The 15,687-nt window shown below is 33.4% G+C and overlaps 1 protein-coding gene across 4 annotated transcripts in view; it reads right to left on the bottom strand.

The window, feature by feature from the left end:
- Nucleotides 1-15,687, bottom strand: part of LOC138324914 (cadherin EGF LAG seven-pass G-type receptor 1-like) — an 81,719-nt gene that overhangs the window by 12,026 nt on the left and 54,006 nt on the right. For 2 of the 4 annotated variants that reach the window (XM_069270150.1, XM_069270151.1), the window contains 15 exons: nt 15,232-15,588; nt 14,061-14,177; nt 12,813-12,827; nt 10,608-10,637; nt 6,717-6,826; nt 5,801-5,998; nt 5,446-5,511; nt 5,063-5,171; nt 4,596-4,721; nt 4,240-4,321; nt 3,704-3,815; nt 2,997-3,052; nt 2,303-2,429; nt 1,122-1,231; nt 483-585 (listed from right to left, as the gene is read on the bottom strand). In XM_069270150.1, the coding sequence (XP_069126251.1) occupies nt 483-585; nt 1,122-1,231; nt 2,303-2,429; nt 2,997-3,052; nt 3,704-3,815; nt 4,240-4,321; nt 4,596-4,721; nt 5,063-5,171; nt 5,446-5,511; nt 5,801-5,998; nt 6,717-6,826; nt 10,608-10,637; nt 12,813-12,827; nt 14,061-14,177; nt 15,232-15,588 (1,718 nt within the window). The remainder of the gene's footprint in view (nt 1-482; nt 586-1,121; nt 1,232-2,302; nt 2,430-2,996; nt 3,053-3,703; nt 3,816-4,239; nt 4,322-4,595; nt 4,722-5,062; nt 5,172-5,445; nt 5,512-5,800; nt 5,999-6,716; nt 6,827-10,607; nt 10,638-12,812; nt 12,828-14,060; nt 14,178-15,231; nt 15,589-15,687) is intronic. The other 2 variants (XM_069270153.1, XM_069270154.1) reach the window with 2 other exon arrangements.

Below are 15,687 nucleotides of genomic sequence, written 5' to 3'. Positions count from 1 at the left end.
AAACTCCATGTTGTTTTTAATATTTCTGATATTTAAGGTTAGCACACTTAACCTCGTATCAGCTGCAGCTATATGAAGGAAACATGATATCTCCTGATCTGAACAATACTAGAGTTTTTTGTAGTATGCAGTGTTTCGAATGCAATACAATGGAGTCAATTGCCTATTGTATATTTTACACGTCTACTTTTTCCTCTATTGTCAAATTTTAGCATTACCATACCCGAGACATGTTTTTTTTCGATGATATCCTCTGTTTGTGATTATTGTCATTCTTTATGTGAGTATTCTCACAAAAATGCTTACATTATTGAATATAATGGCGTTGATATGTTATAATAACTTGTGCCTAACCCCAGCCATTGTATTTTCAACAATACATATGTTTAAATCATAATGAAGGATATTTATTACTGGCAATTGTTCGCCTGTTATTTTTTCTAAACTTAGTCTACATATTGATATATATACATAACACTTACGAATATGTCTGGTTTGTAGAGACAACCGAGAAACACACAGGTCAAAGCCAGTAGACTTATCAGAAGGTTGAGATTGATAACATATTCTCCACCGATCAGCTGCCTGTAAAATTAACATTACACAGTACATAACAATGATTTCAGTAACAGGAGTACTTGTTTTGGTTTAAAGGTTCTTATATTGAAGATAAATAATAGACGTACATGTACTTATAATTTCAGTCTCCATCATGCTGAAAACGTACCAAATCTGACACTTAAAAAAGGCATATTAATTGTTTTAGAAAGCACAAACATACATTCGCATAATTTCAATAATTACATCATACAATGAATATCATTAAAGAAAAAATATTTTACATCAAAATATATGCCAATCATAAGATGAAATATACTCTTACAGTATTCGGTACATACAGTAATTGTATTCATAACATATTGAATAATGTGTTTTAATAGCCAGCGACTTAATATTTTAGAATAGCAAACTTTGATTAACGTGTCACAGTGTTAGAGTCTTCAATTAAGCATTAAATGCACTGAACATAAACCTTTTGTTTTTTGTGTAGTGTTTACCAATTCAATGCAAAGATAATAGGATAAGGAATTTAACGTGAGTATCTGAAGAAGAAAGCTTACCTCCACTTGAGGAGATATATACTGAGTGTAGCTGCGACTCCGCACAGCATTATGATACTCCCAGCCAAGACTAAGATGTTAGAGGTGTTAGCGTCCACAACAGGTAAAATCTAAGGTAATGATAAATTGATAATATATTGTGTGTATACAGGCGTGTCCAGTATCCAATATAATTTATAATCTAAACAATAACAGATGACTCTTGCATGCTCATTCAAATAATAACACTTGAAAATAGTTGTGCTGGTGTCATTTTAACACTTTATGTTGTTATATAGACTATTCTTTAGTGAAAAATTATTGCCATCATACAAATGTATATCGTCATAATCGTGGTCGGTGTTGATATAAGATCCCAACAGGTCCAAAATGGTAGTACCAACATAAATAAAGTTTCCATAACGTCAAAATGATAAATCATTATCTCATCGTTCAAAAAGATTTGACGGAGGTCAGCAGGTTTACTACAATAAAATAAGACCCTGACATTTTTGTGAAAGTTTTCAAATAGTAAGTAAAATGTATAATGTGGTATTCTTTCTACTTTATTGGTACATACAGCCTTCGCTCACATTTCTCCACGGAATTATTCATCATGACTACTCAATATCATAATGCACATGCATGTAAATAAAGACAACGAAATTACATCAGGTAAATATCATATATAAACATATATCAACCTGGTTTCAGGTGGATATTGGGATTTACCAGTTCAAATAATAATCAATTCTCGAAAGTGACATAAAACCTCCGCCTTCGGCCTCAAATTAATAAATCATTGTATCAACCAGAAATCGGGTCGATATTTGTATAATGAAAGAGCGCGTTGACAGTAATACGCTTCCAACATTTTCCTAGCATGTTACTTTAAAATACTAGATATGGTTATCTTATATAATTTATTTTCCGACAATTGACATGAATGTTATTAAGAATGATGTACAGAGTTCAAAAATGAATATATAATACTATTGAGACTTTTATCAGATTATACTGATGCTATGATGCTGTTAAGCTAACAGCGATAGAATTTAAGAACAAAATTGAACGAAGCAGAAACAATAGCTCATAATTATATTGCTGAGAGAACGAAGCTGTGACATTGTTTTAAAATCCGGATTAAGTAATAAAAACAATTTCTGATTTCCTTTAGCAATATTTTATAACGAACAACTCACTGTGATATTTTTCTCCATGGCAACCACCAAGAAATGCCCAGGAATGCGACAACTACACACTGTAGAATGTATGTTTATCTTGACCACACTACATATGTCCGTCTTCCAGGTTCCTTTATCTGGTTGGCTTAAATTAAAAAATGTAAATACATATAAATGCTGAAATTCAAATTACACTACAAAATATCCCCAAGCAATTTGATGAAAAATCTATAAATCGCTTTGCCCTGATTTAGGCGATTATATGGTCCCTCAGTGCTATCAATTAAGCATGATTTCAACAAACCAGAATATAGTCGTAGGCATAAAATCTGCAACAGGGCGAGAGTAGTGTGTCGCCAGCCGGTCTCGAACCCGCGACCTACTGTTCTAAGACTGAGCTAAAGGGAAATTCTGCCTACCACGAAGCGACCTTATCGTTACATACAACTAAAACCTACTACACTACTCCCCCCTTTCAAACGTGTCCGTGTCCGAACACAAACCAATCCAGGTTCTCTCTCTAAGGAAGCCTCCAATACTCCCACTTAGAGTGGTCTACAGCACCAAATGTAACAGGGCTTGACTTACTGGTCTGCCGCTCTACCGACTGAACTAAATTCTCCTAGCCTAAATCTATAAGGCGAAAGTATCACTATGTATACTATCACAACTAAAACCTGCTACACATTTAATGCAATCATGGTGTACTTACCTCTCATCGAACTGCCATGCCAGACATCTCGTCTTGTTGTGAGTTTTAATGTCAGACTGAAGCAAAAACCAAATATCATCATCCATTTTGTTATTTACAAAAACATATAGCTTCAAAATTTAAAACGTACATATTTTAGCGCTATGGAGAGGTTTTCTGTACGTCACGTAATCATGGTTATTTGAAATCGTAATTTTTAATGTTTTAAGAATATATGGTTTACGTACAGTACTGTAGAAATATATGAATGTTAATTTCATTTGCGATTTTATGAAATGAGTTGAAGAAGTTTTATTTTTTATTGTTATGACCCTAAGCGAACAATGAAATTTCGAAACGAGTGTCATAAACTCTCATATACACTGAAACCAAACCAAAGATATTGTTTATCACATAACTACAAGAGCCTTTAATTAGAAAAATGTTAACGACAAAATGTCCTGAAAAAAATCTAGCAGTGGCAGCCATTTTGTCTCGCCGTCCTTCAATTCTGACGTCACGTCATTTTTCCTGACGTCACTTTATTATTGCTGTCATTACGTTATATTGGATATTCTATACGGGGCAGCTAAAGGCAGGAATCTTTCTAGGGTATATTACGCTAGTGCCATATGCAAAAATGAAAAAGTCAAACTTTCTGGTTATCTAATTATGTGATTATCACCAATCATCACATATTTCGATAATTATGTAATTATGCCATTTACCTGATTTTTATGTAATATGATAATTTCAGTATGGAGATTCCGTCCTCTGAAGCGATCCGTCGGGAACGGGTAGACGGAATGGACGTCAGAGAGGGCAAGGTCGGTCTGGACGCTGATTGGTCAAAGTAATGAAGAGGGTTATGGTTACATAGAAATAACTATAATCAGTGGAAATATACAATTATCATATAATTCTTTATATCCAAGGTGTGCAATGCTGACTTTAATTTTTATATTCCGTAAATTATTTAGTGAAAAAAATACTATATGGCTAAATTTGACAGTTTTAGACTTTGAACGTAATACACATTTAGTGAAAATGGAGCACTCGACATGGAAATATCTTATATTTATGTTAATATATACGATGATTGAATAATTATCAAATGAGTATACTTGTAATGCTAAATGTAATTTCTTTATTCGATGTTATTGCTCGTACAATAGGGATACATTTCTACTCAAAAATAGAGTTAGCGTTAATATTCCATCACTAATGAATCGATTACACAGCCTAGTCCAACATCATTACGTACCTTGCTCTCGTGGTTTTCTGTTCCAGTAGCGATTCTAATGTAGTATAACGCACATCCATTACATCCATGGGACCATGTATGTCTAACAAAAATATTGCGAAAAAAATGCGATATTTATACATTATCATAAATGATACATGATTCTATCATTTACACGTATGGTAGCCTTGTAGACTGAAATATCCATATACAATATCATGTCGTTTTAACGTTACATCATTTTGTTCAATGACTGACTATAACTAATTATCAAAAACAATACAGATATGCATAGACAACGTGTATCTTTGAATTGATAACTAAACCTATCAAAGTTCGATTCCTATGTTTTAATTAGCAATAATCGATCGTTATACCTGATAGTGTTGCCCTGGTCCCACGCCTTCCAGGCTGTCCATAGGACCCCCTCCTTGTCGATATCTCAGGTTCCTGAGTAGAGAAACCTCCCTCCATACCAACACTGATCTTTTTCACTTTGATTTCTACCAAAATATGTTTAATTGCCATCAACACTTGACAACTAAATGTATATGTATAATAGGAAAAATGGTTAAAAACGCAATTATGAATACCATTTGTCCCAATAGGACAACTATTAAATATGAAAGAGACGATACATATTTCATATTCACTTTCTTTCAAACTCGTGCGCCAATTAGCTCTATATTATTTTAATGTGACCCAAGTCTTCCATTTTACCCTGTATATTTGTATCATATACACGATAAGTGTGACAATTAGCTCTATATTATTTTAATGTGACCCTAGTCATCTATTATGACTTGTGCATTTGCTACCAAAACAACATAACGAGCATAATTACCGATAAGACTAGAGTATATAGGCATCCGTATGTCGAAATCGAGATAGGATGTAAGGCCACTGGCAATTAAATCAATTGTACTGATTATAGTTTTCCCAACATGCAGTATCTGAAATGAGAATAAAACATAACTCAAAATTAGATTTTCGAAAATACTGAAGGGAATTCATGTTTCAATAAAATTACAACTTTCATATATTGCGTCGGTAACAAAGAAATTATTTAATAACGTACCATACAAACAAGTTGTCCATTAGATATGATTGTATTCCCTTTACAATATAAAACAGATAAAATGTGTACGATTGCAAGTTTTGGCCTTATATTAAATTAGTTGCTGAACCAATATAGTTTCCAACCATAAAGCCTATGTTTTGTCAAACCTGGAGTTCCTCTGCAGATGCCTCCAACGTCTCTGATAGCATAATATCCAGCACATTCACAATGGACTGAAATAGGTGGATAAAAAACCGTATTAACTCATTCACCCCCCGAAGACACATTCAGACTCTTCCAAATAAAAGACTAGACTAGTTCATTATGAAATTTAAGGGGTGAATGAGCAATTTATATTGATGTTTAAATTAAAAAAAAATAGATAGGGAATATTATCAAAACTTTAAACTCATTTAAGGAATAGAAACGATACAATGTAGTAGTAATACTATAACAATATATAATGCATGATAGAAACTGTTATTTTGATGGACTATTTTGAGTATAAGAGTTTAGTCTTACCACAACAGAAATCTTCTCATCCATGTTTGCCAATGTCGGGATATTTTTCATCAGGTTTAGTAACTCGTACAACAGACTCGCTGCCATTTCTACATCCCCGGCGTACAAACTGTTCTTACGTGTAGTTACAAACTGCGCAAGGTCGTCATAAATTGATTTGATCGACGTCAGTTGATATCCGAGACGTAACATCTCAAACTGAAATCAAGATTTAATTCATTTACAATAATTCACATAACCATACATACGTCGATTTCGAGATACCGAAAAAAAGACGTGGGTAAAGTGCGACTTACCGTCGAATAGTCCCATTTTCCGGTGATTGTGGCGCCATATTTGAACCTGATGTTTTGACGTCATAATCACCGGAAGGTGGGACTAATCGACGATGAATCGTACTTAATCCATATCGTTTGTGTAATATATTGTGTTCATACTCTGTATATCATTAAAAACATATATTACACTTTGATATTAAATACAAGGAATTTTACATATATTTTATCAAAAGTCTTGTAATAAAGAGTTACACAGGTAACATTGTTATTACAAATAATGTCACCTATAGGCCAATATAGGTTGACAAAAACGTTAATTAGGATTCACAATGAACATAGATTACTGAATAATCAATTATTGGATTCAGGATGGCTTTTCGTGTGATATAATGGTGACTGGTTTTGAGATAAGCATATTTTACTTTATAATAATTTAGCAATTACATTAAATTAAAGATAATGTTTTAACTATTTCTATAAATTAATTCATCAGCGTTTTATTTGTTTAAAGCCAAAACAATGAGTTAAATGGTCAATAGCAATAAACAAAGACACACTATTTTTGGAAGAAGGTAGTGACTAGAAGTAACATTCGCAAGGAATAAAATACAATGGTGTGATTCTTTGAGGACAAATACCTGATCAAATATCTGGACAAGAACGAGTGATTGGCAGTTGGCGAAGTTTGGTCTGTTCCACGAGCATTGCGAAGAGATTTTGTCACATGAACATGTTCTCGTAGTGTAGCCTGGAACACAGAAGATTCAGATAAACAGCACATCAATTTTCCGGACTATTAATCCCGAAACGCACAAATGTTATTTTAAATTCAAGCTTTAAGCTATATATACCTAATTCCTCTTATGACGAAAACAAATGTTTTCCTAAATACCACAAAATAAACTATGAATATAACAGTGCTGACAAAATCTCATTTCATGCATGGTTACGCCATCATTTCCCTAAGGTTGAATATCCTAAACCAGGAATTACATCACACACAATAAAACTTCTTGTTAGCAAATGCACCACACACGCCTCGTGTATTTAAGCTTAACAACTGCAGTGATAAATTGAACGGATGAATGTGAAATCCCCCCAAAAATACCTAAAAGGCCAGCTATCGCCGTCGGCAGAACTATATATTGGAAATGACAATGACATGTTTGGTCAATGTGAGTTATATGGAGCTTAGATGTAGACAGCAAGATATATCAAAAGAAATACCAAGGCATAACCGCATTAATTGCTTTCGTAGATGATAAGTGTTATTTTATATATAACATGATAATTAGGGGGATAATAAACATACACATCTTCACCACTGTTGATGCAAACAAAAACAAATAAAAAACATTAGATATATTGTGCTGGTAATCACTAACGAAACCAGAAGCTGAGAGAAAAGCTGAAGAAAAAGCCAAGGCAAGAGTACCTTTCCAATTAGAATGAAAAAAAAAAAACTCATTTTGAATGGTGTTATGTTGTAATTGTGTCATAAGTCGGTAAGGTTGTTGAAAGGAAATGACATAAATGGAGTTGCTAACCAAAGTGATCAAAGTGTATACATAAAAAAAAACGAAAAATGGCTGCGATTTGTCTATATGCAAGACGTGTTTTGTCATTATCATCAATAAAAACTAAATAGAGGGGAAAACAGTGTCTAAAACACACTGTATTTTGACTACAGTTAAGAAAGAAAACAAGTGGTCATGCTTTTTGGTGTTCAGAGCCATTCAAACAGAGCTTAAACTGTAGACGCTGACCATATATACTTTTTATCCTGCAATACTTTTATACAAATAAAATTAAATTTTGGTTTGAAAATGTCAACATTATTTCAAATATATCCGTCTTTCAAACACTGCCCAATTAATAGGTCAGTTGAATCATCTCACGTGTCGAGAGTTTAGAATAGATATAATATGTTCCGATATAAAAAATACCATGTACAATGTATATGGTAGGTATATTCCTGGTATACGATTTGCTTATTCTGTGATATCTTTGATTACATTTTATATAATTACTGTATGTTTATTAACTATGCTGTAAATACTGTACATTTTATATGTTCGACCACACGTGAGAATAGCCTTTGACTCAAAGTGCAATGGAATGAAAATAAAGCCAATTATTATCATTATTATTATTATCATATTCCGAAAATGCCATTGCTGGTTGCAGGGAAAATGTAGGTTGTATATCTTGGTAAACTATCCGACACTTATCGGAGAACTTAGGTGGGTATATTTCATGCCAGTAAATATTTCTATATGCGTTATTTTCTATAAACCTAATGTCAAGTATTAAGCAATTTTTCTTATCACTGTTCATTCATCATGATTGCTTATTGCTTTGGATCATTGTATACTTGAGTGTATTGAGATAATTATACAACTGATTCGTCGTACAATCGATATTAAACAAAATGGAAGTGAAATAATAACTACCACATACATTTATAGGCAAATATTTACAATGTGTTGCACTCTGTAACGTTATCTACAAAACAAGTCCGACAATTACTGAGAAAAATCTAGTATCTGGCTTGCATATGCACTTAAATCATTCTATATCGTGAATAGTATTTTATGATACAAATATAAATCAAAAATGAATATTAATTGCATTTTAATTAAAACAAGAAAAATGGATTTATATGAAACATTTGCACACATATTGTCATTCTGTTAGCAACAATCAACTCAGCTGGTACATATCAGGTTTTTTCTGTGCTCTGTCTTCAATAACTGACATTTAGTAATGCTTAATAATATTGGAAGTATTTTAGGATTAAAAAGTTGCAAATATTAGCGATAATAATGCTTCATAATTTATGTTTACCATTGTATAAACAACATTCCTTTACATAAAAATTAACTTAAAATTAGATATAAAAACACTGTTTACACACCAAAAATCAACACGCTAAATCATAAAAAAATGTAAGTCAATTCACAACATCAAGTATTTGATAGCTAAACAACTAAAAATCACTACAAAGGAGGCGGCCTTCCTGTGTAAATACTACATCTATAGATATTGTTGTGATTATATTTACTTTCCCAGTGCACACGCGTGAGAGCGTTATCAATGAACAACGTAATAACGTTCTCAGTGTACACATGTTATGACGTTCTCAATACGCACGCATGAGAACGTTCTCGATGTGCTCCATGAGAACGTTATCAATATACACACGTGAGAACGTTCTTGCTGCATAGACGAAATAACTTATTTATATCCAGCTAGAGAATATTCTCAATGGTCGTGCATGAATGTTTTCAATACACACACAGATAACGTTCTTAATGCTTGAGAAATGTTGTCTTTTATGACGAATTAGTTTTAGGTTTAGCTACATACAAGGTAATACGAATAGTTATCAATTACATCATCATTGTGAGTAGGTAGATAAGCAAGCAATTATGTATTATAAATGAATATCGAGTAAAAAAAAACCCAATGACTCAACGATTTCCACAAATATATAGCATACCTCATTGATACAAAAGGAGAAAATGTAACGCAGTTAATGCTATTTGTGAAATCAAGACGAACGTTTCAGTGTTTTGCAACATCTCAGCAGCAGTTTATGTGATACGTGTATGTACTGTGTAATATAGGTGGATAAACGTGTTACTTTTACAAAACGCTCACATCAACAGCAAGCAAAGTGAAATATAATTAACAACCATGACGAACACCAAAAGCGTTACTGTTATGTGATTAATATCACCACGCCAAACGATTTTAAATAAGCAATTCCTTTAAAGCCGTACCATGTAGACGTGTGAGAAGTATGCGTCTTATTCGATATACCGTCACAAGCATAGATGCGCCATAGTAAAATGTCATGATTTATACCGTCACAAACATAGACAAGTTAGTAATGTGTCATTCGATATACTTTTACAAGCATAGACAAATCATTAATGCGTAATTCGATATACCGTCGCAAGCATATACGTGTCATTCGATATAACGTCACAAGCATATACGTGTCATTCGATATAACGTCACAAACATAGATAAATAAGTAATGTGTCATTATTTATATCGTCATAAACATAGACGTGTCAGAGTAATTTTCCATTCGATATACCGTATCAAGCATAGACAAATCATTAATGTGACATTCGATATACCGTCATTAGCATATACGTGTCAAAGCAATGTGTTATTTTTTATCGTCAACAACATAGACCTGTCTGGGTAATATGCTCTCATTTATAAATGTCAGAACCATGGACGTGTTGTGTTATTATTTAAACCTGTCACAAACTTGTGTCAACGTTATGTGTCATTCGATATACCGTCACAAGAATAGACATGTTAGAGTCATATGTCATTTTTATACAATCACAAGCATAGACGTGTCACACACATAACATGTCACAGCTATGCGTCATTACAATACATATCTGTCAGAATCTAAGGTCAGAGTGCCAGGACAGGATACCATGCATCCCAACGTCTATATATAAGATATTTTGCTAACACGTGCGAAAACACGACACACTTACCATTATCTCTGGAGCCATATTTACTGAAATCTACAAACAAACACGCACCTCTTCAACAATTGTACTGGTTTCCCTTAATTTCTACAGGGTTGCAAATGAGATATATTTTATCGAGATTGTAACGCTTATAGGCTGTAAAATTTGAATCCTAAAATCAAATATTGATGTAAGCCTCTTTATGCATACTTATGTTGCTTGGATCTATTTTGTTTTATTTGTTGTTTCCAGCATCCATTCATTATGCTTAATGTTTATGTTAAAATATCCAATGTAAGAGACACCATTGATTTGCCACTATCGCTAAATCAATTAATAAAAAAAAAACACCCAATGAAACCAAAAACCTAACCTCACTCAGGGGAATTTAAACACTATAAATAGTTGCTGTTAGTCACATACTGGTACGTTGTATAATATATTATAGAATATGCACCAACTCGTTAATAGTTGATTGAATAATTTTATTTTAAAACATAGATGCCCACTGTTCGGGCGTAGGAGAGGTGATGAGCATTACTTGTGAGTTCATCGATATTTAAAACCTGACAGCAGAATAGGCAACAAGGGTGTGTTTTTGTAATTACTTTTAAAGCCGATGGCAGCTGAAGTGAGCTATTAAGGTTGAGTTAATGTCTTATTCGTTCGCATTTATATCTCTATAAGGATGTAATATTCCGGTGCACGAGGACCGAGTCATTACTGTCGTATATTACTACAAGAACCGTATATACAATAGGAAATCCGACTTCAATTGCTAATTGATCTAATGACATACGTTCCACGTGACAAATAAATGCTTTATCACGGTACAGTATCGTCACGTAAACAGTTGCCTTATGTTTACAGTTAAATACTGGATATAATAGACAGTGACTTCACATATGTTTTAATCACGAGTTATAATAGACGATGACGTCACATATGTTTTAATCACGAGTTATAATAAACGGTGACGTTACATTTACGGTAGTCACGAGTTATGATAGACAGTGACGTCACATATGTTTTAATCAAGAGTTATATAGACGATGACGTCACATTTACGGTAGTCACGGGTTATAATAGACAGTGACGTCACATGTACGTTTATCGCGGGTTATAAGAGACAGTGACGTCATATTTACGATAATCACAGGTTATAATAGACAATGACGTCACTCACATTTGCGTTAACAAAGGGTTATCATAGGCTGTGACGTCATATGAATTTACGTTCTTCACAGGTTATAACGGTTATAATTAGTGACGTCACAATTACGTTAATAATCAATTATATATCGATCTATATCGTCATTATACTTTATGATTATATGGTGAAGACATGTAAATGTTGCTAATAACATTAAAAGGTGATTTTTATTAGTATCATTAAACAATTTTGGCATGCTTTCGTTGATTAGATTTCTAGAAGTATTATTCAGTGCCGTCATTTTAGCATTAATTGATAGTAACATTAAAAATAGCGTTATGTATCAGACCTACTTTAATGTTACAAAAATTGTAAAAAGCTCAGCATAGGGTTTTTTTCCATTCAATAATGATTTTTTTTTTATTTATTTCGTCACTTGATTTAATTGGTAAACCTTTCATTAGTCGGTCGTTTAGAATTTTGAATACTACTAATATGTTCGTACTATGGATATAAAAAAAAATTATTTCCTTTTATTTAGTCTGATATCTTATACAATCATAATCTCTTTTTCCAGAATGATAAAAAAATTTCGTAACGCAGTTGAAACAGTCCGGTGACAGTATTTCAGAAATACAACAACAATAGAGGAAAAATGACCAATAAAAATATCATATCTAATTAGAATCACATTGTAATATCTCAAATATAGCGTAGTTATTACGTAATTAGGATCGCATTTCAGTGTAGCTGTGAGTTTATTACCTTTATAAAGTTTTATATACTGACGTATAATGAGCGTCCGTTCCATTCGCCCTACCGTTGCTATGGAACCAAGTTATTATGGGGATGAATTTGCAAATTTGTATAGGCGTAAACGTCCTTGGAATAACACTAAAAATTGAAAATAAATTTTAACGACTAAAATTTTCAGAGCTTTCAGATATCTGATGTAAGGCCGTACCATTCTAATGAAATTTAGTAATAAAACCATATTATTAGGCGTCAATCCAACCTTAGCTGGAAAAGAAGATGTGTAGGGTAAGGGAAACACGTTATAGAATATATCTACTTACCTGTTTGTATAATTTCTGAACAAAAAAAGTGGGACATTTCCATTAAATTAATGGTGTATTGAAAAAAAATAATCAATTAATTATCATAAATTTAATAAATAACTTGTTGTTGTAAGACGTTCTCTTGATAACGGTTGAATTAATTTCAAATCCTATATGAAAAAAGTCGAAAATCATGTGTATGGGATATTCATGTACTGACAAGCTGGAAGGAAATAACGAACAACATTATATATTTCCCTCACTAATTATACATGCTGAGCACATGACATCTAGGTTTCTCTCACTTTTCGTTACGATGCATTTTTGGCTAAAATTAGTGATTGGTTAACCACTGTGATGTATATATCGTAGACTTTATCCTGTCGCCACTCCATCTGCGTTCTTTCAGAGTTATTTATACAACACAATTATGCTTCACTATTTGTATGCTATTTTCAGCGAAAATGAATAGAGAAGATTAACTCTACAAAAGAGGTTTAGGCCATAAATTGTAACTTGCAAAGCCTACTAAACTTGAATTAAGTGATGGAGAAAATGAAAGCAATACATGGGATACTGTAGAGAAATACGTACGTACGAAACACTTCGTGACGAGGTAGCATAGTTATAAGTATTGCGATTAGGACAAATAGGAACTAACACCGTTCCCTAATGTTCGTAGAACTAGTACTATCCCTTAATATACGTAGAACCAGTACCGCCCCCTAATTTACGTAGAACAAGCACTGCCCACTTATTTACGTAGAACTAACACCGCCCCCTAATTTACGTAGAACAAACATGGCCCCTAATTTACGCAGAACTGCATGTAACACGTCTCCTTAATTAACGTAAAACTAACACCACTCCCATAATTTACTTAGAACTAGCTAGCACCGCTCCCTAATTAACATAGAACTAGCACTACCCCCTTATTTACATAGAACTAGCACCACCCCTAATTCACATAGACCTAGCACTACCCCCTAATTCACATAGACCTAGCATCACCCCTAATTCACATAGAACTATCACCACCCCTAATTCATATAGACCTAGCACCACTCCTACTTCACATAGACCTAGCCCTACCCCCTAATTCACATAGAAATATCACCATCCCTAATTGTTGTATAACTAGCACCGTACCCTAATTTACCTAGAACTAGCACCACCCCTAATTCACATAGAACGAGAACTACCCCCTAATTCACATAAAACCAGCATTATCTGCTGTTTTGGTTATTTGACCAAATAAATCCTCACCTCCTGTTTCCGTTGGTTCAGCTGGACAGCGCTGTTTATCAAAATGGCCACCTCCAGTGCGCCTCCACTCGACATCCGCCACGTAAGATTTCTCACAAAACAACGAAGTGGCATTAGCTGTAAGAAACCATATTTTAAGTTAATAAGTTACAACCTATCTATACACCTATTATCAAAATAACATTGCATTTTGTAACCGTAATTTGTTTCAAACGAGAAGAACAAATCAGATCAGGTGCAAAGGAATCGCAAGAATCTAAAAGGTTAATAAGTTCTGCAATGTGGATCTTATACTCGTCAAATCGTCTGGATTATAGTTCATATGTGTCTTTCTTTACATAAGTTGGCGTCTTGATAATTTCAGGTAGTGATTTGTATTGGGTTTTATCATTGTTGTCCGTTTTAAACATCATTGTCATAAACGGAATCAACAGCGGTATGGTACCAATGAATCCAATGTAATTATTTGTAAAACATTTTATAGATAATACTTAAACTTTCTTTATTCAAACCATATTCGACTTTACCCTACAAACTGAATAGCAATTCTTAGTGTAATATTATTTTAACTCCAGAAAATGAAAACATATTAGAACAAATCCTTATGAAACGATATAAAGATATTTCAGACTGTTTTACCATTACTTTGGTCAGGATAGCATAATTCACTATTTTTTGCCAAAGAAGGTAATTCAATTTGTTTCTTGTTTCTCAGACGTAATATAATAAATGGTTATTTTGTATTAAAACATCTGCCATTATATAAAATGTTTTTATTCAATAGAGATACTCGTCGTTTATCATTTGAACAAGATTTTTGTATACATATGTCTAATTAGCACTTTTGTTTGTCAAACAATACCACGAAATATTTTTTTTTACTTCTGATGGATGCACAAGCAGTATTCCATATAGATATAGTGCCATGATTGTTTTTCAGGGCGCAATTTATATTTCTTATATTTATATATCTTGAAGTAAAATAAGAGGCTCAAATTTTATCAATGGTGGTAATGGTGTACAGTAAGTAAGTTTTGGAAACAGAAGAACAATACTATTCCATCTGTTTCTTGTTTTAAAAGAGAAGAAATACCGTTCGTCAGCGGTGAAGCATCTTTGAAGTATCAACATCTGTACATATTTCAATATACTATTGTTCTAGGAAACTTACCAGGCCACACATACACATGCGAAGTGACATTTACTGAGCCTGCTTTGTTGGTGACGCGACAAGTGAAGACCGATCCGTGCTGCATGTTACGTACGAACAGACGGATTCCGGTAGGTTTGAGATCCTCAACACGTTTGTCGGTTTGTCCATTCTGAATCTTATAGCCGTCCTGAAACCAGTCGTACTGGAAATTGTTCTGGGTGTCGTCCGGCGACATACATCGGACTGTCACATTGGCCCCTTGGCGTACAGATGTGGATAAGGGGTCAAGGTCAACCAATGGAAATGTGATGACGTCGATGGATATCGATTTGTTCTGAACTTCGCCGTAATCTGATGCTTCACATGTAAAAGTTCCTGCAACATATATTGTTATAAAACACTAGAAAGATTCATGTAAATATAACTGAAGGCTAGAGTAACACGTATTCTTGACATTTAATTTATTTCCAAAAA

The sequence above is a fragment of the Argopecten irradians genome, chromosome 6 (genome assembly GCF_041381155.1).
Source record: "Argopecten irradians isolate NY chromosome 6, Ai_NY, whole genome shotgun sequence".
In the NCBI taxonomy this organism is placed as follows: domain Eukaryota; kingdom Metazoa; phylum Mollusca; class Bivalvia; order Pectinida; family Pectinidae; genus Argopecten; species Argopecten irradians.
Note: the sequence above shows the minus strand (reverse complement) of the source record. Positions and strands in the feature narration are given on the sequence as shown.